General features: G+C 42.1%; 2 protein-coding genes across 3 annotated transcripts in view; both read left to right on the plus strand.

Moving 5' to 3' along the window:
• The window catches only part of ASB13 (ankyrin repeat and SOCS box containing 13), a 300,312-nt gene that overhangs the window by 241,138 nt on the left and 33,272 nt on the right, over positions 1 to 25,902 (plus strand). The gene's annotated exons all lie outside the window — the stretch shown is intronic.
• LOC133259242 (prostaglandin F synthase 1-like) lies at positions 9,114 to 25,142 on the plus strand. 2 transcript variants are annotated; one of them, XM_061436478.1, is made up of 10 exons: positions 9,114 to 9,285; positions 10,354 to 10,482; positions 12,915 to 13,082; positions 13,385 to 13,501; positions 15,248 to 15,325; positions 15,741 to 15,863; positions 16,692 to 16,801; positions 17,844 to 18,009; positions 22,810 to 22,892; positions 24,929 to 25,142. In XM_061436478.1, exons 2-10 carry the CDS (start codon positions 10,399 to 10,401, stop codon positions 24,969 to 24,971), a joined length of 972 nt encoding a protein of 323 aa, XP_061292462.1. In that variant the 5' UTR covers positions 9,114 to 9,285; positions 10,354 to 10,398; the 3' UTR covers positions 24,972 to 25,142. The 2 variants fall into 2 exon arrangements, with proteins under 2 accessions (XP_061292462.1, XP_061292463.1); XM_061436479.1 differs by lacking the exon at positions 22,810 to 22,892.

Consider the following 25,902-nt stretch of genomic DNA (forward strand, 5'->3'; position numbering starts at 1 on the left):
GTCCAGTTATGCCGGCTGACATGGGCGCGGGGACTCTTCTCTCCTTCCCACGTTCATCTCAATAAGGGGGCAGTGCCAGCCTTGGACCCCAGAAGCACTGGGCAGTTGAGGAACCCCACCTTCTTACCGAGAGGCAATGTTCATGGACATTTTCAGTTAGTACCTGGCATTGCATTCTGAGCAAACAGAAGAGTCAAACTTGGACTTGCCTGTGTTTTTTTAGTACCTTGAAATTTCTGCCTCCTTGCTGTCAAAAATATCACCCCACCCTCTTTCAAAAATATGGCTGACTCACAGAGAACAAAGATTTTTAGAGCACAGTAGAAGCAATGGAAGCACAGCCCTGGGATGTCTGCACAGGCTCTGAGCCAACAGGTTCTCATTTGGTCCCACTAGATGGAAACAAGCTCACAAAATGAGGACTATTACTTTAAAAATCATTCTATTTCTTGGATCTCTCTTGCAGTGTTTTCACAACCAGTGTCCAGCTTCCCAGAAGGCAGGGATGGGGCCACTGACCAAGGGTCTCTCTTGCACTTAGGTTTTTAAGGTTTATCATAAAGTGTGTCTGCATTTGGCATGAAAACCAGATGAAATAAAGGAAGTTAACAAATTTCAGTCCTTGAAGTAGCACATATTACCCCGAAAATGACATGAAGGAGAGGTGCACTGCCTGTATATATGTATTTAGATAGTTGAGGGTCAGAAAGGGTAGGTCCTTCATCTTCTTTCCCTCCCCTAGCTGTGCACAGAGGCAAAGACCTATGGCCATAGTAAGGGCTGGTTAGGGAGAACAGATTGGAAATTGTGTGTGTGTGTGTGTGTGTGTGTATGTGTGTGTGTGTGTGTGTGTGTGAGAGAGAGAGAGAGAGAAAGAGTTAAGAGTTGTCCTTGTGCAAATATATTTCTGTGTATAAGCATTGCTTTTTTTTTTTTTTTTTTTATAGATAAGTGTAACACTTCTGAGACCCTGCAGTTGGAAATGTGTGATGGTCCCTTAAAAGGACATTCAGTCAGGGTCCACCTTGTCCTCCTGAGGCCTGGGTTAATTGTCCCACAGATGTCAACGTTGAGACCTCCTGCAGGAAAGTGACCAGCTGCTGTGCTCAGGGGCCATCGGTCCACCCAGCTGAAACTCCTGCACTGAACTGAGACTTTCCACCTTGAAAAATGAAAGTCTTGGTTGCTCAGTCGTGTCTCTTTGCAACCCCATGGACTGTAACCTGCCAGGCTCTCCTGTCCATGGGATTCTCCAGACAAGAATACTGAAGTGGATAGCCATTCATTTCTCCAGGGGATCTTCCCGACCCAGGGATCAAACCTGCATATCCTGTATTGGCAGGTGGGTGGGTTCTTTACCATCTGAACCACTGGGGAAGCCCCTTTCCACCATAACAAGCACCAGAATATGAGAGTCTTTGAGAAACACTCAGAGTGAAGATGAGATAAAGAAAGCTTTTCCTTTAAAGAAAGTTTTATTTGTGGTAAAATAAAACTTTTGTTCATTCAGGTAGTTTGATTCTTTCAAACTTGTCACCACCCAGTGCCTTCCCGTGACTTCCACAAGGCCGTCCACCCACCCAGAATTCCTTGTGTTGTTGAGGAAAACCAGCTCTGCGACTTTTGCAAGTTCTTCAACTTGGCCACTTATTTTATTGAAGTTTGCAAACCGGGAGGACACTAGAGTTTGTAGTTGAGGTGGAGGACACAGTCTTGTAAAACCTGATAATGGCAATCATATTCCTTTTCCTTATAACATTCTATTGGTTAGAAGCAAGTCATAAGTACTACCCATCCTCAAGGAAAGGGTATTTCACAAAGTCATGACTATCAGTCAATGAAATTGGGTATCATAGGGGGTGTCTCCCTGTGTGCCCAGTACCCTTCTTGTGGACCAGGAGTTGCTTGAGAGCATCTGTCTCAGTGGCAGCCTTTGAGAAAACTTAGAGGAGAAACATGTCTGAAGAAAAGATACATTTCTTCTCAATTACAAAGGGAAGCTGGCTGCTGAAAACTATTAGCCATAGGTGTGATAGTAATCTCCATACATATTTTAGGATACTGTTTAAATGCAAGTTTTGTGAAACCTTTTAAAATAGGCAGGGAACATGAGAGCCTGGTGTGACTTTACCAGGGAAGAGGCTAATTTATTCTCTCTTACTGACAATGTCCCTCAGCTAGTGAATCAGGAAGGCAGGAAGAAACTGCACCTCTGCTTTCAACAAAGCATTTAGGTCAAAATTCAGATAAACTTTGCAAGGGGTCTTCAACAAATGTGATGTACTCAAGGCTATCAACACTGATGGAGAGAATTTTCTATGACCTGACACAGAACTTACTCCTAATTTTTAACAGTGGAAATGTAAAGGGCATGCTCATCAAATTTAGAGCTGATAGAGGGTTGGAATAAATACTAACTATATGGGATAACAGAATCAAGGCAGAATTCTGACCTTAAACACCCAGAAGGATGGGTTGATAATAATAAGATAAATGAGTGTTATGTTCTGTGATTTGCTCTAAGATGTCAAACTGTACAAATACTGGGTGGGGAAACATGACATGATTGTAACATGAAGCAACAGTCCTTAGAGGTTTTATCTAGCACAAACTCCTTATAAGTGTAATTTCATTTATGGGGATTTTTGACCTGCATTAATAGGGGCTATAATAATGTGAGGGCACACAAGAGAAAGCGATTAACCTCACCTGGCAAGGTTATAAGGATTGTAAAGAATATGGGCTGGAGCTCAGGCTTTTAGGATAAGTATTCACAGTGCTGATGGAAACCAGGTGGGAATAGAGCAGGTTCTTCTAGGAGGAGGTGATGGCTGAGACAGAGGCATCTCAGAGATCAGTGGAAAGACTTTTCTAGGGAAGGGTGAACACAGCTAGAAGGGGAAGGGTGTTGGGGTGGGAGAAGCAGGGGCTGTGACTGATTAGGGAGAGCTCTTTCCTGAGCTCAGCAGAGCATTGGAGGGGCCTGACAGGGAGGTTGCTCTCCCCACCAACTTGCTTAAGTTCAAGGCTGTGCCAAATTCTAGAGGGACGTGTGGAAGGAAAAACCTGTGTAAAGTTTGATCAAGTGCAGGTAGACTGTCCAGATGGTCCAACTATCTCTTTATCTGGAAAAAAAGAATTTTTCTGTCTAAAGCAATTCCCTTAGAAATGTTTGGGATTGATGCATGGCAAGCCTTTCTTTGCTTATGTGGACAGAGAAAGAGAAGTTGTGGGAAGGAGAGGTGAGAACTCAGCAGAGGGTCCCAGGCTGGTTCAGCTGGAAGCTGAGGACAGACATGGCTTCCCTGTCCTCTCCTCTTGTCTCCATCCAGCTGGAAAGTCCTCCAGTCCCCAGGGGAAGGCCAGCTCCTTGGGGGAGAGGTTAATATGATTCTTCCTTCCTTCCAGGTGTTTGATTTTAAACTGCCTGCAGAAAACATATTCAGAGAAGAGGGAACAAGAATTAGTAATAAAATGATTTAGTTTGCAATTTAAATCTTCATTTTAGTAATGCAGATTACTGAATAACCAGTGTTTTACTAAACTATAAATTAAGAAAATAATAATCCCATTTATGTTGTATGATAATTCAAATGTATGTGGTATCTCTTCAATAGATTAGAAGTTCCTTACTGGAGACACCCTGTATTTTAGGGGTGCTGAATTTTTTTTTTTTTTTGGAATGGATGCATGAAAAAGAGCAGCAAATTCCATAACTGTGATCCTTCTCATCATCTAGGGTCAAAACTTCTACTTGGGGCTGAAACGATCTCCACAGTTAGCCTTAGGTCTTGCACCTCCTTATAAATTGTAACCTGAGTCAAACTACCTGTCACTGTGGAGTGAATATGACATAGAATGTTGGGACTGGACATGTAGGTGCCGTGTGCACATGGAGCAGATACCTGCATGTGTGCTTGTCGGGGGAGATGGCAGGACATGGTTGTAAATTTAGAGTTTTTAGCCCATTCATACTGCTTCCAGATAAAGCCTCTCTTCGACAACATAACAGAATTAATAAACGAATCCACCTCTTTCTCTTCCAGTGGTGTCGGTCACCCTGAGTGAGTATCCATTCTCTGAAGAATATTGACTCAGCTTTCACTGTGGTTCTTCAAAAATTTCTGGCTTCTAAGGCTGTGAAGAAGGTTTTTGTATATAGAATAGGTGCTTAAATGAAGTGTCTGAACTTTTGGAAGCTTGCCTTTCCTATTTTTTTTTTTTAATTTGTGAAATAAAAGACTTCAAAGTAAGAATACTCATTTTTTCTGATGATTAAAATAATACAGGTAAATTACAGAAAATTTGGAAAGTAGAAGGGAAAGGATAGAAAATGAAGATAAGCTGTGATTAATCCATGTAATAATACTTTAGTGCAAACTACAGGAGATGGTGAAGGACAGGGAAGCCTGGCATGCTGCAGTCCATGGGGTTGCAAAGAGTCGGATATGACTGAGTGACTGAACAACAACAAAACTTTGGTGCAGTTTCCTTATGCTTTTCTTATATAAATGTGTATGTGTGTGTGTTTATTTACAAATAGGGATAATCTTCAATCCACAAGTTGTATACATATTCTTTTACTTAGCATAAGTATCTTGCTAAGCTAAAAATAGGATTTAAAAAATGCAGTGTTATATTTTTCTTCCTGTAAAGCAGCAGAAAGTGAAGAGGAACTAAAAAGCCTCTTGATGAAAGTGAAAGAGGAGAGTGAAAAAGTTGGCTTAAAGCTCAACATTCAGAAAACAAAGATCATGGCATCTGGTCCCATCACTTCATGGGAAATAGATGGGGAAACAGTGGAAATAGTGAGAGACTTTATTATTTTGGGCTCCAAAATCACTACAGATGGTGACTGCAGCCATGAAATTAAAAGACGCTTACTCCTTGGAAGGAAAGTTATGACCAACCTAGATAGCATATTGAAAAGCAGAGACATTACTTTGCCAACAAAGGTCTGTCTAGTCAAGGCTATGGGTTTTCCAGTGGTCACGTATGGATGTGAGAGTTGGACTGTGAAGAAAGCTGAGCGCCGAAGAATTGATACTTTTGAACTGTGGTGTTGGAGAAAACTCTTGAGAGTCCCTTGGACTGCAGGGAGATCCAACCAGTCCATTCTGAAGGAGATCAGCTCTGGGTTTTCTTTGGAGGGAATGATGCTAAAGCTGAAACTCCAGTACTTTGGCCACCTCATGTGAAGAGTTGACTCATTGGAAAAGACTTTGATGCTGGGAGGGATTGGGGGCAGGAGGAGAAGGGGATGACAGAGGATGAAATGGTTGGATGGCATCACTGACTCGATGGACATGAGTCTGAGTGAACTCCAGGTGATGGTGATGGACAGGGAGGCCTGGCGTGCTGCGGTTCATGGGGTCGCAAAGAGTTGGACACGACTGAGTGACTGGACTGAACTGAACTGAAAGCATTTATGTAATTTCTTGTCTGCCCATGTTCAGCATTTTGATGAGTCCTTGAGTATTTTGCTGTTCATTCATCAAAACTTGATTGAACATTCTTTAGTAAGACATTGTTTTATCAATAAATATCAATAAGTAAAATGAGAAATGTCTTGAATCATTAGTCTAGTGGAGAATGAAACTGTGAATGACATCAGGAAAATTTAGCTGTTAGAAATGGGTAAGGGCCTGTTGAGATAATTGTGCACAGTCTCTCCCGTTTCTGTACATTTGTTAGGCAGAGCCATCTGTTACTCTTCATCCCGCAGTTTTCATCTGTACAAACAGCCTTGAAACATAGAGACAGTGGCTCCCTGCATTCTCTGGAATAGAAAATGCTAAGTCCAGGAAGAAAGAGTATTCATGTAACACTGAAGTGACAGCAAGTTGGCTGATGAGGGTAGAGTTTAGTGAGGTGGGGAGACAGGAGTTGAAGATAAGGCCAGAGAACCAGTGGGGCTAAGGGGTCTGTATCATGTAAGCTTTTCAAAGGACTTTACTGTGAGGGAAATGGAGATTGATATTTTGGGTTTTGAGCATAAGTTACATGAGCTGACTGACATGCTTTTGAAAGGATGACTTTGGTTGTTGAGAAGCAAAAGAGGAAAAAGAGCCCTCTTTTAGGACTCTACAGGTATCTAGGTGAGAGATGACGTTGGCTTGGACCACAGAAGGAGCAATAAATGTGGTCAGAGGTATTAGAATAGGGATATATTTTAGGGGCAGCATTAACTAGACTGTTGAACATGTTAGACATACAGTGAGAGGTAAAGGGGAAGCAAGGTTGACTCCAGGTGTTTGTGGCTAAGGGACAGGAGGTGGAGATGCCATTTTCTCAGAGGGAGACAATGTGGGGGAGCACACTTTTGTGGGAAGATTAGGAGTTCAATTATAGACATGTATCTTTGAGATGCCATTAGGCACCCAAGTGAAGATGCATGCATACAGTTGGACATAGAAGTCTATTAGAGGACAAGTTTAGACAATATTTATATTTGTGACTTATCAAATTTAGTTGCCACCTAATGTCATGAACCCACTTCAGTACTCTTGCCTGGAAAATCCCATGGACTGAGGAGCCTGGTAGGCTGCAGTGCATGAGGTCTCGAAGAGTTGGACACGACTGAGCAACTTTACTTTTCACTTTCATGCATTGGAGAAGGAAATGACAACCCAATTCAGTGTTCTTGCCTGGGGAATCCCAGGGACGGAGGAGCCTGGCAGGCAGCCATCTATGGGGTCGCACAGAGTCGGACATGACTGAAGTGACTTAGCAGCAGCAGCAGCAATGTCATGAAAGTAGACAATCAGAGATATTATATTAAACAGTGAGTGGTGTAGACAGAGAAGTCAAGCTTCATGAAGACCCAGCATTAAGAAGGCATTTTTTTTTTTTTAAGTGGAGGAATCAGCAAATGAGGCAGAGAAGAAGAGGTGAATGAAGTAGGAGGGGTTGTCCTCAGAAGGCACGCGAAGTAGAAGTTTGAAGGAAAAAAGAGTTCAATGCTTTCAAGGGGACAGGTATGAGAAGACTGAACTGGATTCACTGGATTCACTGAAACTGACCACTGGATTGGGCAGTTAACCTTGGCATGGTCAAGTGCAGCTTTGGTAGAGTGGTGAAGGCAAACCCTGAGTAGGGTGGTTTCAAGAAATGGTGCCAAGTTTTCAAAGGCTTTTCTGTAATGAGGACCAATAATTTGGCAGTCACTGAAGATGAAAATGGAATCAAGAGATGAGGTTCCCTATTGGGAGAGTTGACCACCTTCCTCTGAGATCAGAGGAACAGTCCCCAGAGAGAGGAAAACCCATGATGAAGCAGATGGAGGCGGGATGACTTGAACCACATCTGTATTAGTTACTGTTGCTGCTCCAACAAATGACCAAAACCTTTGTGACTTGAAACAACACCAATGTGTTAGTTTACATTTATGGAAGTCAGAAATGCAAAAGCTGGTTCAATGGGCTAAAATCAAAGTGCCAGCAGGCCTGCATTCTTTTCTGGAGGTTTCAGGGGAAAATCCATTTTGTTGCCTCTTCCAGTTCCTAGAGAACATTCTCCATCTTGGAGACACCCCCGCCATCTCAGAGATAGCGCATCAAATCTTTGATTCTCTTATCTAATCCTATCTCCCACCTCCTCTTCAACTACAACCCTCCCAGGTCTGATGCATAAGGACTTTGTGATTACACCAGAGTGATCCAGGTACTCCAGGAACATTTGCCATCTCATAGTTTTAATCACTTTTGTTAAGTAGTTTCCTGACCAGGTTCAGAACCATGCCCCATGCAGTGGAAGCAGAGTCCTCACTATTGGACCACCAGGAAAGTTCCAGGTTCAGCAAGTTTTTAGCCATAGTTTCATCACATCCGTTTCTGTCCCTTTTCCTCTCTCTCTCCTCCTGAAACCCTTATCCTGTGATTGTTACTGTGTTCTATTTGCTAGTTAGGGAAGCATTCTTATTACTGTTCTGAATTCTTTTTTTTTTTTTTTTACGGCGGCGGCAGCACCTAGAAGCCGCCCCTGCGTTTCTTCACCGCTCACATGGGCCCGTGAAGGAGGAGCGGAGCGTTCTGCCGCTCGCTAATTGGCCCCTGAATTCTGATAAATGATTATTTTGGTAAATTATTAATCTCTGTATTGTTAGCAGATTTTTTCATGTGTTTTTCTTATTGTTTCACTTGAAACAAATTCCTCTGTTTTCTCATTTTGCTTAATTTCCTCTGTCTCCATGAAATTAGTTGAAAAAGTTTCCTGCTCTAGTCTTGTAGGGGTGTCCTTGTGCAGATGTGTCTCTATGCAGTCTGTGTGCCCACAGGCTTTGGGACAGAGCTGGAGCTGAGCTGGTCAGAGGTCACCCCTTCCCAGGGCCTGCTGGCAACTTTTAAGTTGGTAGGAGGGGGAAGTGGAGGCTAGGGCCAGAGCCCAGTGTGAGCACTGGTTTCTCCAATGCTCTGTGGCTGCCCCCACCCTACTGGGCTGGGTGGGTCCCAAAGTGGTGGAACAGAAGCCCTGACCGTTGGCCTTAACTTGGTTCCACCCCTTGTAAGTGTGCACCCTGCTCCTCCCCCACTCCCAGCACTGGCTCCTTTGCCCCAGAGGGTGGCAGAGCTGGAGGAAGGCGTGCTGGAGCAGCCCCTGGTCCAGGCGGCTGTGCATGTGGTAAAACCCTGGCACACCATCAGAGCCCCAGACCTTGCTCCTCAGGCCCCTCTGTGATGGCTGCCCTGCCCATCCATATATGTGCGTGTTCCTATATGAGTGTTCCTTTGTGTGTGTGTTCCTGTGTGTGTGTCTCTGTGTGTGTGTTCCTGTGTGTGTGTGTGTGTGTGTGTTCATAGTTGGGTACTTGAAACAATGGGCAAATATTCACTCTTGGTAAATTTGATTCCTTGTCCTGACTGGCTTTCACTAGTTTGCTTGGCATGCACTTAGTCCTTGTATCAGCCCAACAGGAAAGTTTAGGGCAATTCAGTTCATTTCTGAGTCAGCATCTGGGTGGCTTTTTGAATCCGGTGTACTTATGACTGTTTTTGAACGCCTTACTATCTCCCCAAATCCACACCCCAGTTCTATTCAAGATTTTATTAATACATGATATAGTCTATGTCTCCACCCTTATTCCTTTGTCCCTGGCCCCATATACAGCTCCCCCCTCTGCAGCTGTAATACCCATTCCAGCTACTCTTCAGTTTAAGCTCAGTAAAACAGACACCAGTCTCCAGGTAGCCCCAAAGTAGGTTGCAGATAAGGTTTTCTATCACTCTGGTTTGAGGGAGGCAACTGGGAGCTGATCAGAACTGCACTTCCCCAGGCAGGAGAGTACATGTGAGTAAATACATGATGAAATTTCCTACCGTTCTAGTCTGGATTTTTCCTAGTTGTGTGTTCACTTTGTTGCTGTAGATCTGTGACTGTTTCCCAGAACTCCTATGAGGTTTTTCAGCTGCCTTCTCTTTCTTTTCTTGCCTTTCCAAGGGAGAAATTGATCCTCCTAGCTCACCATTTTGCTGGTATCACTGTACATGTTAAATTTTATTTGTCTTCACAATGTCCCCAAGTATCAGTGCATCACAGTTTCCTTTTCTGTCCCAAATTTGTCAATTTTTTATAGGTTTTTCTTTTATGAATAATGTTGCACAAGATAGTAAATTATGTAAAATATGCATCAGTTACAATATGAGAGTACTCTAGAAGTTACATAGCTAGGTACAAGGTATAAACACTCAAGAGTCTGTTTGTACATTGCACATGGTATCCTAAAGCTATTAATAATTAATCTTCTAAAAGTATTTTGCCATAATGTCTGGTTTCCATATCCTGTTCAGTATTTCACCACTGTCAGATCTGTAAAGCAAATAATATTGCTGGTGGGAAATGTAAAAAGGCAAATTTAGTTTCATTTGAAGTTTTGATTCTTTATTAAGAGGTAACATTTAAAAAAATGCTTATTAAACACTTTTAGATTGTGTGATTTATGTATGTGTGTATGTTTGTTCTGAAAGATAGTTGTTTCAATTGATGTTTGATTGAGATTGGGCTTCATAATAGAAAAATGGAAAACAGTTGCTGTGTGGAAGTTTGGCATATGGTCAATAATTGTTCAGCCAATCTCATCATTACATAATACTTAAGGTTATAGGGAGTTGGTGATGGACAGGGAGGCCTGGCGTGCTGTGATTCATGGGGTTGCAAAGAGTCGGACATGACGGAGCGAGTCAACTGAACTGAACTGAAGGTTATATGGATTAAAAAAGGAAACAAGTTGTTTAACTCACTTCAATCCTCTTCTTACTCCATGTGTACGGATTTAATCCTACTCCTTCTATAATATACGTGCTAACATTTGACAGAGCAGCTGGTATGTTACCTTTCTGTTATTTATAACTTGTAAAGGTTGAAGAAAAAAATCACTCTGCTTAGTTAGAGGAGCAACAGGCAATGGATCTCAAAAGCCAGAAGGTGAAGCTTAATGACGGCCACTTCATTCCTGTCCTGGGATTTGGCACCGCTGCACCTGAGGAGGTAAGAGTAGTGGTTTGGGGTTGAGATATAAATAGTAGTGGATGTAACATGAGAGGAAGGGGACTTGGGTTGTCAAGCACTGAGTTCCTGTGTGACTCTGGGAGGATCATGTGGTTCCACTAACCAGGCTAGAACCATACCCTGTGAAAGGGAAGAGAGCATCCAGTCTTCACTCTGCATCAGGGTCTGAGGCTGTGCTCACCTGCAGATTACTCTGGGTTCCCCTGCAGTTTCTGTCTCTTTCCCAACTTGGCACAAGAGGTGAGACTCGGGTGTCGAGAACACTGACTGTAAGCTGCTTCTCTCTGAGGGGGATTGCAATGGTCGGGTTTCTCTGTGTATTTTATTAGTTCCAGAACTCCTTCCTCCTTCCAAAAAGACATGACCCAGAGAAATATTTGAGGTAAAAGGTCCTGAAGATGAAATGGTTGAAAACTAATGGGAGAGAATTGCTTTTCTACTGTGGGGTGTCTGCTTGGTCCCAGGCCAGACACATTCCAGCTGTGTTTTACCCTGTACTTCAGTTTCTGCTTGACTACTTCTTCTTATGGGAATTACAGTGTCATTTGAGGGGATACACTACAGTCTTACAGGCCAGGCTTTGTAATATATTCTTGGGTTTTGCAGTGGCTTTTTATTAAAGTATAGTTTTCAGTGCTTGGACATGAGGGGCTAGTGGACAAGTCTCTAGACTGGAAACCAGAAAGTTTGCTGTCCATCTGGTCTTTAGAGTATGTAGCTGTGACAAGGGGCTGCCTGGTCCTTAAACTTTGTGTCTCACTTCTTCATCTATAAAACAGAAGAAAATATTCAGAGACCCTTTCAAGACAGAAGACTGGGCTTGTTTCCTTGTAGTGCAAAGTGGGATGAGGGGAGGGAAGGGACCAGCTATACTGAAGCTCACCGGTTCATTCCTTGGTACAGTCCCAAATACCTGAGTATTTAACAAAAACCAGGACTAGACCCAACAGAGGGAAGTTACACAAATTATTTAGATCCTTGAAACAGGAAAGATTCTGAATCACATAAAAAGAAATTGAGTATTATGCAGCATTAAAAACAAAGTTAATCCTGCCATTTGCAACCACACAGATCAACCTGGAGAACATTAAGTTAAATGAAAGAAGCCAGAAATAGAAAGACAGATACTTCATGATCTTTTTACGGGTGAAATCTAAAAAAGTGGAATGCACAGAAGAAGAGAGTAGAGGAATGGTGACCAGAAGTTGAGGACAAGGCTGGAAAAAGGGAAAGATGTTGGTCAAAGGGACAGACCTTCAGTTTGAGATGAAGAAGTCTTGACCCCTGATGTTCAGCACGGTGACCCCAGTTAATAATAATGGATTCTATCTTGAGATTTGCTAAGAGAGCAGATCTTTAGTGTTCTTACAAACCCCCTCAAAAGTCAGCTATGTGAGGTGATGGATCTCCTGGTAGCTTGATTGTGATCATCAGTAACAGTGGGTAATTATAAGCGGTACTTACACTATTTTACCACTAGTGCCACCTGGTGCTGGTTGTAAAGAACCTACCTGCCAATTCGGGAGACATAAGAGGTTAAGGGTTGAATCCCTGGGTTGGGAAGATCCCCTGGAGGAGGGCATGGCCATCCACTCCTGGATTTTTGCCTGGAGAATCCCTTGAACAGAGGAGCCTGGTGGGCTGTGGTTGCCATAGGGTGGCAAAGAGTTGGACATGACTGAAGCAACTTAGCTTGCATGCACTTGTATGAAAATATTGCTTTGTATACCTTGAATACAAAGAGGACTTCCCTGGTGGCTCAGAGGGTAAAGCATCTGTCTACAATGTGGGAGACCTGGGTTTGATCCCTGGGTCGGGAAGATCCCCTGGAGAAGGAAATGGCAATCCACTCCAGTACTATTGCCTGGAAAATCCCATGGACAGAGGAGCCAGGTTACAGTCCATGGGGTGTCAAAGAGTCAGACAAGACTGAGCAACTTCTGAGCTACTGAGTGATACCGTGAATAGATACAGTTTTTTTTTTTTTTGGTGTATTCTGTGTAGCTTCAGTGGTAGCCAGAAGCCTTAGAAGCTTCCAGTTTGTTTCTTGATGCTTTTATCATACATCTTATACCTTTGTCAATTTCGCTTCAAATGTCTCACAGTATAAATCCTATCCACGACTACAACTTTATGTTTAGTCCATTGAGTTCTAACAGCAAATCACTGAACCTGGAGGTGGTCTTTGGGTCCTCTGATACCTGTGATCAACCACTAATTGCCTGGGGTTGATGAGTTCCTGGGTATCCATTTAATTACTGACCAGGAACATTCAGCAAACTGTCATGAGTTCATCACCATGCATACAGAACTACCCAAAGAAAAGTTGAATCTTGGGAAGACTAAAGCTTGTACTTTAGCAATCTTTTAACCATGTGAATATGTAAGTACTACCTTTGTTGCTCATGTAGGTTCCTAGGAGCGAAGCTCTGGAGGCAACCAAATTCGCTATAGAGGTTGGGTTCCGCCATATTGACTGTGCTCGTGTGTACCAGACTGAAGAGCAAGTTGGCCAGGCCATTCGAAGCAAGATTGCAGACGGCACTGTGAAGAGAGAAGACATATTCTACACTTCAAAGGTGCTGTATGTGTTGTGCATGTGCACATGTGGGCAACTGATTATGCCCAGGTGACTATTGTATAATAGGATCATTGTTTGGTGAAGAGTTGTTTGGTGACCCATGTTTATTATTACATTCCTAAAGTATTGGAATTCCCTGGTGGTCCAATGGTTATGACTCGGTGCTTTATTGCCACGAGTCCAGGTTCAATCCTTGGTCAGTGAAGTAATATCCGAAAAGCCATGTGGTAAGCCCCCCTCCCCCCTCCCAAAATTTCCTGAAGTATTATTAACACAGCTTCCATTCTTTACTCTCTGCAGCTTTGGTGCACTTTCCTTCGACCAGATTTGGTCCAACCAGCCTTGGAAAAGTCACTGAAAGATCTTCAACTGGATTATGTTGATCTCTATCTCATTCATTTCCCAATGTCCATGAAGGTTGCAAATTTGTGTGATTGTTTCTATTTTACTTCTTTTTTTTAGAATGTGTATCAACTTACATGGATGGTTGAATTAATATTTGTCTTAGTAGGTTGTAGAGAGGGTTTCACTAGGGTAGAATCCCCCTAATAATCATTCATGATCATCTTTTTACTGATTTTCTTTGAATCCCTTACACACCTCCCAGAGAAAGGAGTTAAAGAATCTCTCAGTGTCTGCCTTAAAAACTTGAGGAAATAGAAATAGATGAGTTCTGCACACAGTCCTGAATATGACTCCTGAGTCTCTAGGGATTTCATGAAACAAGAGTTTGGTGCAGCCATGATGAGCAATGACACAATCTTACATCGAATGTGATGAGTTCTTCTCCTCTTTCACCCATTCGAGTTGAGCAGATTTGGTGGTGCTCCATCTGGATGGATCTAAAACTAGCAGACATTACAGGGACTTAGAAACCTTGCCTACACTGTTGCTTGTCTTCATGATGAAGTTATAGACTGCACTTAAACTTTAAGAACTGTGTCATTATGCTGTATTATTATGTAGATGGGAATTTCCTGGCAGTCCAGTAGTTACGACTCCATGCTTCCACTGCTGAGGAAAGCTGAGTTGAGGGAAGGAGTGCAATCCATGTTTGGCGAACTAAGATACCATAAACATGAGACAAAACAAAACAAAACAAAACAAAAAAACCCCAAAACAAAAGCAAACCCACAATGAAACTACAACAACAAAAATCTGTGTTATATAGAACTCTTGATTTTAAGTTACAGAAATCTACTCAAGCCATCCTATGCAAAATAGCTTAGAGGACTATGTAGATGGGAAGTCCAAGTCATGGATAGATTTAAGGCTTTGCTGTACTCTTCAGAAATGTCTATTTTTTCTATCTCTTATCATGACATTGGAGGCTTCCCTTTTGGCTCATCAGTACAGAATCTGCCTGCAATGCAGGAGCTTCAGGAGATGTAGGTTTGATCTCTGGGTTGGGAAGATCCCCTGGAGGAGAGTCTGGCAACCCACTCCAGTATTCTTGCCTGGAGAATCCTATGGACAGAGGAGCCTGGTGGGCTACAGTCCATGGGGACACAGAGTCAGAAACGACTGAAACAACTTAGCACACACAGACATCATGGCATTACTCATGATTCACTTTATTTTTAAAATAAAGCAAATGGCATTTATTCATGAACATTAGTGACATTTTCAACTGGTGGCAAATATAGTCTTGGGGCAGCTCAAGGCTCATGGTCATGAACGTTTGAGAGCATGTCTGGATCTTCCACATTCCATATAAACCTAACGAGAGCCTTGCTGGTTCACATGCCTGCCCTAGGGCATCTGAGGCTCAGATGGAAAAGGAAGTCTGATTATCTAGTCATATCAAGATTGAAATTTTTATTCTGGAAATTATGTCATGTAACTTACTGCCTTTTCCAACTCAAGAGAAGCATTTCAAAAGAGACAAGTACAAGGAACAGACAAAATCCACAAAAGTCATGGGAATTCCCTTTTAGGACCTAGAAAAACATATTTATTACAACATATACATATATTAAATGTAAGAGATTAGAATATGTCTCCCTCCTAAAGACATTGCTTACAACTCCATATATGCAAATACTAGTATCCAGAATATTGTAACCCCTACCTCATGGAGGTTTACTACCTGGTGCCAAGCAGCCAGGCTAAATGTAGAGATATTACTTTGTGACATCTCTAAAACAACTACCTCTATTCCAGCCAGGGGAGGAATTGCTTCCAAAAGATGAAAATGGAAAAATAATATTAGACTCAGTGGATCTCTGTCGCACATGGGAGGTGAGTCTGGGGAGGAGAAAATCAGGGGAGGAGCCAGGAGAGGGGGAACCTCCTTCATTTCTTCCACCTGTGAGAATGGGCTGTGGACCATCAGAGTCAGCAGTTCATGAATCTAAGGGTTGTGATGCTGGGGTTTTGGGGAGGAAACCATTGCTGGAATGCTCACAGAGAGGAACAAAGGAGGAGAATATGGGACAGTGAAGACAGGCATCTCTTTCCTTCTATGTAATATGTCTTCTTAGGGATTTTTCTAAGGAGGAAATGGTAATTGTTGTTTTTGTGTCACAATTTCATTTTTCCTCTTGATAATCAATGCTAATTCTTGATGGGTGACCCTGTTGACAGATAATTTTCAGCATTTATTTTTGCTCTATTGCCCATTCTAAATGACTGTGCACACCTCCTTCTTCCCTAGGCCCTGGAGAAGTGTAAGGACGCAGGGCTGACCAAGTCCATTGGGGTGTCCAACTTCAACCACAAGCAGCTGGAGAAGATCCTGAACAAGCCGGGGCTCAAGTACAAGCCCGTCTGCAACCAGGTGAGCAGCTCGGCTCCTTTCCCTCCTGCTCTTCACAACCTCCTTCTTGCCCTGGAGCCTGATGTCTGTCTGTCCTCCCCTCCTGTTCATCCGACCTTAGTGGACAGAATATTCTAGAGGGCAGAGCCTCTGTATGGATGGAATACTATGAATAGAACCCACAATGGTATCCCTGTTTGATAAAGTCTGGGTGGAAAAGCTGGGGAGGGGGTCCTGCTAAATTGTGGAGACTGAGAGAAGGTGAAGAAGGGTTAGACTAGTCACCCAGAACTTAGAGGAAGGCGGTGTTTACCTGAGCCTAAAGGGTGTCCAGAAATGGATGTTGAAAGTGCCTGGGAGGCAACTGTGGAAGGGAAGGAGGACCACGAAACATGGCATGGAGTGTAAAGAAAGTTAAATCGGATAATATTGGTTTAAAATTTGTGTGGGGTTTGGATGGCTGAATCCTTAGTCTTAGTGTTTCAGCTTTTCTGGGTCTTCAGTACCGAAAATGTGCTGAAGACTATGAAAGTCATCCAGGTGAAAGACTGAAGTCAAAGGCTCATGGTGATATTAATGATCAATAAAATATTTACTCAGAAACATTTACTCATATGTAGAGCTCACCTTGTGAGCTACTCAAGCTTGGAATGGTTCTCTCATCCAAGTCTATCATAAAATTAACTTTTAAGCACACTTCTCTCAATTTTTATCTTGATGTTGATATTTCAAGTTTATATTTAAGTTGTAGTTTTTCCTTTAGCATTTTTTTAAACTTTTAATTTTCTCTGTTTTATTAATATTACTTTCCCGAATAATCTGACACTCTTCTCTGTTGGCATTCTACAGGTGGAATGTCACCCTTATCTCAACCAGAGTAAACTGTTGGATTTCTGCAAGTCCCGTGATATTGTTCTTGTTGCCTATAGTGCTTTGGGATCCCAAAGAATAAAAGGATGGTAATGAACCCTAAGGAAGACAACACGGTGTTTACCTAAAATTCAGTTTTTGAGGAAATGGTTTCAATCATACAGTACTCAGTGGTCTGGAGATAACTCTCACAGGCAGGGGGAATAAAAGGGAAGGATGGACTGATTTCTTCCCTTTTATCTTCTCATCACCCAGACAGTTTCTCTACACTGTATTAGCTTGTGTGAAAGAGTTAGTTGCTTGTTGTGTCTGACTCTTTGCGACCTCATAGTCTGTAGCCCACCAAACTCCTCTGTCCATGGGATTTTCCAGGCAAGAATACTGAAGTGGGTAGCCATTCCCTTCCCCAAGGGATCTTTCTGACTCAGGGACCCAACCCAGGTCTCCTTCTTGTAGATTCATCAATTACATTAAAATCTGTACATAATCTCCCAGTTGAGACCAGAAACCCAAGCTTATGTCATGATTTTGCTTATTAACTAATGAATGCATTTCTAAAAATAGATATTCCAAACCTCACTTACCTTATGTCTAAAATTGGGACAATAATATGTAACTCCTAGGTCTATCATGCTAGAAAAAAATTTCAATTTGAACCAATTATGTAAACATCTCTAGGAGAATAATGATGAAATAAATGACTGTCATTCTGGGACTACTCAGTTTTTGTCAAAGCCTAGAAAAGTGACATTAAAAAATTTCCTGGTATTTTTCTTCTTCTCTACTCATGGTCTTGATTATCAAAGAAAATCAATAACCGAGAAGTAAATAAAAAATTCCACAAGTTTGGCAGTACTGGTCTCAACTCAATCATGAATCTGAATTACATGCAGAACTTTGTAAACACAGAATGAGAGGTGACCCAGTTGAGGTTCTGATTCAGTTTGTCTTCAACTAAGTCATGGAATTTGTATTTCTAACAAGATCCCAGGTGATACTGATGATGTTGGTCCCTGGAGCACACTTTGAGAAGCACTGGTCTAGAGTGGACCTACTAGGCCTGTTTGAGAAGCCTCCTTAGAAACTGAGAATTTAGTCTCAGCTCCTCAGCATTTCTGAATTTCCTTCCAGGGTGAACCAGAATCACCCCGTTCTCTTGGAGGACCCGGTTCTTTGTGCCATTGCCAAAAAGAACAAGCAGACCCCTGCTCTGGTTGCCCTTCGCTACCAGATACAACGTGGGGTTGTGGTTCTGATCAAGAGTTTCAACAAGAAGCGGATCAAAGAGAACATACAGGTGATGATGAGTGGGGCTGTGGACAGAGGGCTCCTAAGGAATATCCTTCATGAGGGTCATTCTTTGTCCATCTCTCAAGACTTTCCTTGAGTCAAGACAAGTCACCTGTTCTCCCCTGTGCATGAATGCCTTGTGTGTATTCCTGGTAGTTTTCTCCTCCTGATGTGGCAACAAGAAAGGTGGCATGGCTGGAGAGGGTTAACGTTGGACAGTGTGTGTGCTCAGTTGCTCAGTCTTGTCTGACTCTTTGCGACCCCATGGACTGTAGCCTGCCAGGCTGGTCTGTCCATGGGGATTCTTTAGGCAAAAATAATGGAGTGGGTTTCCATGCCCTCCTCCAAGGGATCTTCCCAACCCAGGGACTGAACTTAGGTCTCCCACATTGCAGGCAGATTCTTCACTGTCTGAGTCACCAGGGAAGCCCAAGAACACTGGAGTAACCTATTCCTTCTCCAGGGGATCCTCCCAATCCAGGAATCGAACTGGAGTCTCCTGCATTTCAGGCAGATTCTTTACCATCTGAGCCAAGGTTGCACATATAACAGAGATTTATTTCCAGTGTTATTTCTGCAATTTATTCTGTCACCTTATGCAAATGACATCTTATTTTCTTTGTTCTCAATTGATGAAACTGTGAATTTTTTAGGCTGTTTGGACTGCTACAACAAAATACCACAGATTGAGTGGCTGAGAAAAAATTGAAATTTCTTTCTCACATTTATAAGGCTAGAGTCTTGAGGTCAGGGGGCTTGTGTGGTTGGGTGAGGGCCCTCCTCCAGGTCACAAGGCTCTCCTTTTAATTTAACATGGTAGAGGGGAAAACAGAGTATTTCCCTGAATACTAACAAGGTTGCATCTTCATACATTTAATCTCCATGAGTTTCTGCCTTTGAGAAGCTCCTCTTCAAGACTTTGTCCACTTTAGCTAGGTTGTTTCTATTTAGACTTCTGTGTGGGAGACCAATATTGTCCCCTTAGAGTAGCTGCACAGAAAACTCCCCAATTTCAGAATTTAATGTAGAGATCAGTTATGCTTCTCTTGATTCTGGGGTTTGACAATCAGCCTGCACTCAACTAAGCTGTTGTCCTCTTAGTTGGGCTCTCTTATGCATTTGCAGTTCAGTGCAGAGCAGCTCGGCAGTTCTGCTTTAGCAGGTGGATGTGGCTCCTGTTAGAGGAGTATGCATGCTTCTCTGAATAGTTTTTCATATATGTTTGGCTAGACTGTTGTCAACTGACTTGGTCTTCATCTCAGCACAGTGCTGTGATCCTGTCAGTGATTAGGGAAAAAATCCTCTTCCTGTCTGGGCTCAGATCTGACTCAGCACTTCTGGGAAATATCACTGTTTAGTGCCACAGGTTACAGGTCAGGCCAAGTCAAGGGGAAGGGAAATTGTCCCCTGATCAATTGTTTCCGTGTTTCCATTTAAATTTGGTTTGGTAATCTAGCTGGAACTGATTATCTAAGATAATATGAAAATAGATACATACACCTTTACTGCTACTGCTGCTGCTAAGTCACTTCAGTTGTGTCCGACTCTGTACGACCCCATGGACTGCAGCCCACCAGGCTCCTCTGCCCATTGGATTTTCCAGGCAAGAGTACTGGAGTGGGGTGCCATTGCCTTCTCTGACATACACCTTTACGTATATTTAAATTTAAACCTAAATTTTCATATTTCCTCACAGATTTTCATTGTCAACTCTGTCATATATCAAGTGTCCAGAAGTACATTTCTGGTGTCTCTCTTCTATTTAACTATTCTGTTTTCTGTACCGTGCTATTAAAGTGAAAATAAGTATGCTTTTCAGAATAATTTTTTATTTTTTAAGAATGTCCTGATTGCTTTTGTTTAGCTCTCTTTTATTGCAAATTGAGTATCACTTTACCAACTCCCAGGGAAGAATACATGCTCAAGTCTTTGGTTCATGTTGCACTGACATACTAGATCATTTGGAGAAAATGAATTTCTTTACAAAATTGAGCTTTCTATATCATGAATATGATATGAATTTTTAATTATCTAGGTTTCTTTAATGTTAAACATTTCTCATAACTTTCTCCACAAACACATTTACATAAAGTTTTTGTTAGATTCAGTCATAGATAATGAATAGTTTGATATCAGAGTCTTGAATAGGCTTTCACAGGGAGCCTCCTTCCCACAGTGCTTCAGCTGAATGTTGTCACCCTCAGGGCATGTTGGGGAGAGTTAATCAGTTTAATGTTAGCTCAGGTTCAGGTATTGAGTCAGTTCAGTTCAGTTCAGTTCAGTCACTCAGTCGTGTCTGACACTTTGTGATCCCATGAATCGCAGCATGCCAGGCCTCCCTGTCCACCACCAACTCCTGGAGTTCACTCAAACTCATGTCCTCGCGTCAGTGATGCCATCCAGCCATCTCATTCTCTGTCTTCCCCTTCTCCTCCTGCCTTCAATCTTTCCCAGTGTCAGGGTCTTTTCCAATGAGTCAACTCTTTGCATGAGGTGGCCCAAGTACTGGAGTTGCAGCCTCAGCCTCAGTCCTTCCAATGAACACCCAGGACTGGTCTCCTTTAGGATGGACTGGTTGGATCTCCTGGCAGTCCAAGGGACTCTCAACAGTCTTCTCCAATACCACAGTTCAAAAGCATCAATTCTTTGGCACTCAGCTTTCTTCACAGTCCAACTCTCACATCTGTACATGGCCACTGGAAAAACCATAGCCTTGACCAGACGGGCCTTTGTTGGCAAAATAATGTCTCTGCTTTTTAATATGGTATCTAGGTTGATCATAACTTTCCTTCCAAGGAGTAAGCGTCTTTTAATTTCATGGCTTCAATCACCATCTGCAGTGATTTTGGAGTCCCCCAAAATAAAGTCTGACACTGTTTCCACTGTTTCCGCATCTATTTGCCATGAAGTGATGGGACCAGATGCCATGATCTTAGTTATCTGAATGTTGAGCTTTAAGCCAATGTTTTCATTCTCTTCTTTCACTTTCATCAAGAGGCTTTTTAGTTCCTCTTCACTTTCTGCCATAAGGGTGGTGTCATCTGCATATCTGAGGTTATTGATGTTTCTCCTGGCAATCTTTATTCCAGCTTGTGCTTCATCCAGTCCAGCATTTCTCATGATGTACTCTGCATATAAGTTAAATAAGCAGGGTGACAATATACAGCCTTAACGTACTCCTTTTCCTATTTGGAACCAGTCTATTGTTCCATGTCCAGTTCTAACTGTTGCTTCCTGATCTGCATATAGGTTTCTCAAGAGGCAGGTCAGGTGGTCTGGTATTCCCATCTCTTTCAGAATTTTTCACAGTTTATTGTGATCCACACAGTCAAAGGCTTTAGCATAGTCAATAAAGCAGAAATAGATGTTTTTCTGGAACTCTCTTGCTTTTTTGATAATCCAGCAGATGTTGGAAATTTGATCTCTGGTTCCTATGCCTTTCCTAAAACCAGCTTGGACATCTGGAAGTTTACAGTTCACATATTGCTGAAGCCTGGCTTGGAGAATTTTGAGCATTACTTTACTAGCGTGTGAGATGAGTGCAATTGTGTGGTAGTTTGAGCATTCTTTGGCATTGCCTTTCTTTGGGATTGTAATGAAAACTGACCTTTTCCAGTCCTGTGGCCACTGCTGAGTTTTCCAAATTTGCTGGCATATTGAGTGCAGCACTTTCACAGCATCATCTTTCAGGATTTGAAAGAGCTCAACTGGAATTCCATCACCTCCTCTTTGTTCATAGTGATGCTTTCTAAGGCCGACTTGACTTCACATTCCAGGATGTCTGGCTCTAGGTGAATGATCACACCATCATTATTATCTGGGTTGTGAAGATCTTTTTTGTACAGTTCTGTGTATTCTTGCCACCTCTTCTTAATATGTTCTGCTTCTGTTAGGACCATACGATTTCTGTCCTTTATCGAGCCCATCTTTACATGAAATGTTCCCTTGGTGTCTCTAATTTTCTTGAAGAGAGCTCTAGTCTTTCCCATTCTGTTGTTTTCCTCTATTTCTTTGCATTGATGGCTGAGGAAGGCTTTCTTATCTCTCCTTGCTATTTTTTGGAACTCTGCATTCAAATGGGCATGTCTTTCCTTTTCTCCTTTGCTTTTTGCTTCTCTTCTTTTCACAGCTATTTGTAAGGGCTCCTCAGACAGCCATTTTGCTTTTTTGCATTTCTTTTCCATGAAGATGGTCTTGATCCCTGTCTCCTGTACAATGTCACGAATCTCTGCCCATAGTTTATCAAGTACTCTGTCTATCAGATCTAGTCCCTTAAATCTATTTCTCACTTCCACTGTATAATCATAAGGGATTTGATTTAGGTCATACCTGAATGTTCTAGTGGTTTTTCCTACTTTCTTCAATTTAAGTCTGAATTTGGCAATAAGGAGTTCATGATCTGAGCCACAGTCAGCTCCCGGTCTTATTTTTGCTGACTGTATAGAACTTCTCCATCTTTGGCTGCAAAGAATATAATCAATCTGATTTTGTATTGAGTCAGGAGTGTCCAAAGGCAATGTGTTTGGAAAAAGAAGATTTTAGTTTGTTTTCTGTCACAAGTGATTTACTTAGAAAGATAAGGGACTGATGCACTGTAATGTTTGTGAGGTGGACAGGGAAGGAGAAGGTGTGGGAAGGAGAGGTGAGAACTCAGCAGAGGGTCCCAGGTTGTTCTCCTGGAAGCTGAGGACAAACACAGCTTCCCTGCCCCCTCCTCGTGTCTCTATCCAGCTGGAAAGACCTCCAGCCCCAGGGGGGAGGCTGTCTCCTTGGGGGAGAGGTTAATGTGATTATTCCTTCCTTCCAGGTGTTTGACTTTGAGCTGAGTCCAGAAGACATGAAAGCAATTGATGGCATCCACAGAAATATAAGATATAACGAGATACTATTGTAAGTGACTTGCAGATATTTCACACACACACTGTTTTTTGTAGCAGGCAGGTCAGCAGGAGAACTAAGCTTTTCAAAAGCTTAATTCTGGGAAGATAGTCCTGAATTCCAGTGTAGGAGTAAACCAGGGGCTTCCTGCAGACCTCAGACCAGAGGTTTCCTCCAAGGCTCCATCTCTGACCAACAGAAATGTGACTTGGGCCCAGGACAGCCCATCAGTAGAATTCCCAGACATCATGGTGATTTCACTACTTTGTGTCCCTAATCCCTGTGCCTAGTGTACCTCCTCTGAGGGTGGAGGGACCCAGGAAACACAAAGGGCATAGTGCCTGCAGCCCACTATTCTTTCAGGGACCTGTGAACATGTCTCATCTTTAATTCTTTTTGTATCAGGGGAAAATGATTGTATTAATAATAGCTATATAAGAATGAATCCATCATGCATTACATTCATGTTTTGTTGTTGTTCAGTTGAGAAGTCCTGTCTGACTCTTTTGCAACCCCACGGACTATAGCCTACCAGGCTCTTTTGTTCATGGGATTTCCCAGGCATTTCCCTCTCCAAGGGATCTTCCCAACTCAGGGGTTGAACCCATGTCTCCTGCATGGGCAGTGGGGTCCTTTACCACTGAACAACCCGGGAAGCCCACGTTGATGTTTGCCCACGTACAGTCGTAAAATGTCATGTTAATGTTTTTCTGGAGGGGATCCAGGCAGGCCAATGTGCATCAGTGCTCAGAAGTCACAGGGGGCCTACTTCAACCCCCTCCCCTAAGTGGCTGATGGGTTTTCTCCCTAATGGGCATTTCTTCTCCAAGACATTATCCATTTATTTCAAATTGATCTCTTCATTGGCCTTTTCCCCTATTCCAACTCCCATTTCCTCATCCTTATAATTTCACAAAACTGAATTACAAGTAGGTCATTAACTGACCCTCCAGTGAATGACTTCTGTGTCCTTAGCAGGACACACCCAGGGAAGATCGGCTGGGTGTTTGGTTTTCTGAGTCAACACTTACCCCACTGTAGCTTCTGTCCATCAGGGGTACATCCCTTTGGAAGCCCCTATCACCTGGACTTTGACTTAGTCACTAACATGCGACTCTAGCTGCCTAATTCCTGAAGAAGGAGATCAGGATTGAAGAGACAAAATAGAAATTTGCAAGGGAGTTTTGAGAAATGAGAATACAAATAATGGCAAAATGAAGATTTAATTTCAGTTAAGGATCTCAAAACTGCCCCTGTTGTTGCAAAGCTATATCATGATTCTAAGAAAAGATATGATACATGGAAAAAACACAGAAAGCTCCTCTTCTGTACTCAAAGGCTTTTGAGTTCTCAAAGGCTTTTTAATTCTATGTTCTCCTTCACTGGGCCGTGAATGCCTATCTTTGTGGGCTCAACTAAATAGCACAGCTCCTGGAACATGGAATTGCTAAAAATGCACTTTACAATAAATTGAATTTAAAAGGACACATTAGAATGAAAAGTACAAACATGGAAAAAAGGAAAACAGCAGTAATACTAATTGCTGAATAAGCAATGTTTTAATATGTTATAAAGTAAGAAAATAATGATCCCACTTTGTGCTGTGTGATTACTGAGGTGTATGTGGTATCTCTTCAACAGATGAGAAATTCCTTAAAGGAGACACCTGAATTTTGGGGGGTTTTCAGTATCTGCTTATCCATGCATGTGTGAAAAAGAGTAGCTAATTTGTTCACTGTGATTCTTCTCCTCATCTAGAGACAGAAGTTCCACCTGTGTCTGAAATGATGCCCACAGTTAGTCCCATGTCTTGTGCTCTCGTATAAATTGTAACCTGAGTCAAACTACCTGTCACTGTGGAGTGAATATTACATGTGAATGTGCCATGTGCACATGGAGCAGACACCTGCATGTGTGCTTGTCAGGGGAGAAGGAGGGACCTGCTTGTAGATTTAGAGTTTTAGCCCATGCTGACCACATTCACAGAACAATGTTCTCTACGACAACATGGCTGATTTAAGAAATGAATCTTCCTTCTTCTCTTTCAGTGGTGTTGATCACCCAGATTATCCATTCTCTGAAGAATATTGACTCTCAGCTCTCACCGTGGTTCTTTGAGAATGTCTTGCTTCTAGGGCAGTGAAGAAGATTTTTGTACTTTGTGAAGGTGCTTAAATGAAGTGTCAGAAATTTTGAAAGCTTGCTTTTCCTTTTAAAACATTTAACACTTTATGAAACAATAAAGACTTCAAAGTAAGAATACTTCTATTTTTCTGATAATTAAGGTAATACATACAAATTACAGAAAATTAGGAAATAGAAGGCAAAGGATCAAAAATAAAAATAAGCCGTGGTTAACCATTTTAATAATACTTTGGTGCACTTTCCTATATAAATGTGAGTTTTTATTTACAAAGAGAAGGAATCTTCAATCTACAGGGTGTATACTTATGTTTTAACTTAGCATAATTATCTTGGTAAGCTAAAAATACCATTTACAAATCCAGCATTATATTTTGCTTACTATAAGGCAGCAAATCTTATTCATTTAATTTCTTAATTGTCTGCCTAGAAATTGTTTTATCAATAGATATGAATTAAAATGAGACATTCTTGAGTTGATAGTCTAGTGGAGGCTGAGACTGTGAACAAAATCAAGAGTATTTAGCTGTTAGAAATGGGTAAGTACCTGTAGGAGATATTTCTACACAATCTCTCCCATTTCTGTACAGCTGTTAGGCAGAGGAGCCAACTACACTTCATCCCACACAACTTCTCATTTGTACAAGAAAGAGCCTTGAAACACAGATATAGTGCTCCCTGCATTTCTCTGGAACAGAAAATGCTAGTCAAGGAAGTAGGAGTATTCATGTAACATTTAAGGGCCAGCAAGTCAGTTGATGTGGGTGGAGTTTAGTGAGGTGGGGAGAGAGGAGTTGAAGAGAAGGCCAGAGAGCCAGTGGAGCCAGGGGGTCTGTGTCATGTAGATTTTTGAAAGGACTTTGCTCTGAGAGAAATGCAC

Source organism: Bos javanicus, chromosome 13, assembly GCF_032452875.1.
Source record: "Bos javanicus breed banteng chromosome 13, ARS-OSU_banteng_1.0, whole genome shotgun sequence".
NCBI lineage: Eukaryota > Metazoa > Chordata > Mammalia > Artiodactyla > Bovidae > Bos > Bos javanicus.

What these genes read in the sequence shown, in the direction of transcription:
- LOC133259242 (XM_061436478.1), top strand. Translation starts at nt 10,399, where the DNA reads ATGGATCTCAAAAGCCAGAAGGTGAAGCTTAATGACGGCCACTTCATT. An exon ending in ATCTCTGTCGCACATGGGAG is followed by an intron (nt 15,326 to 15,740) that starts GTGAGTCTGGGG and finishes CTTCTTCCCTAG; the next exon opens with GCCCTGGAGAAGTGTAAGGA. An exon ending in AGATATAACGAGATACTATT is followed by an intron (nt 22,893 to 24,928) that starts GTAAGTGACTTG and finishes CTTCTCTTTCAG; the next exon opens with TGGTGTTGATCACCCAGATT.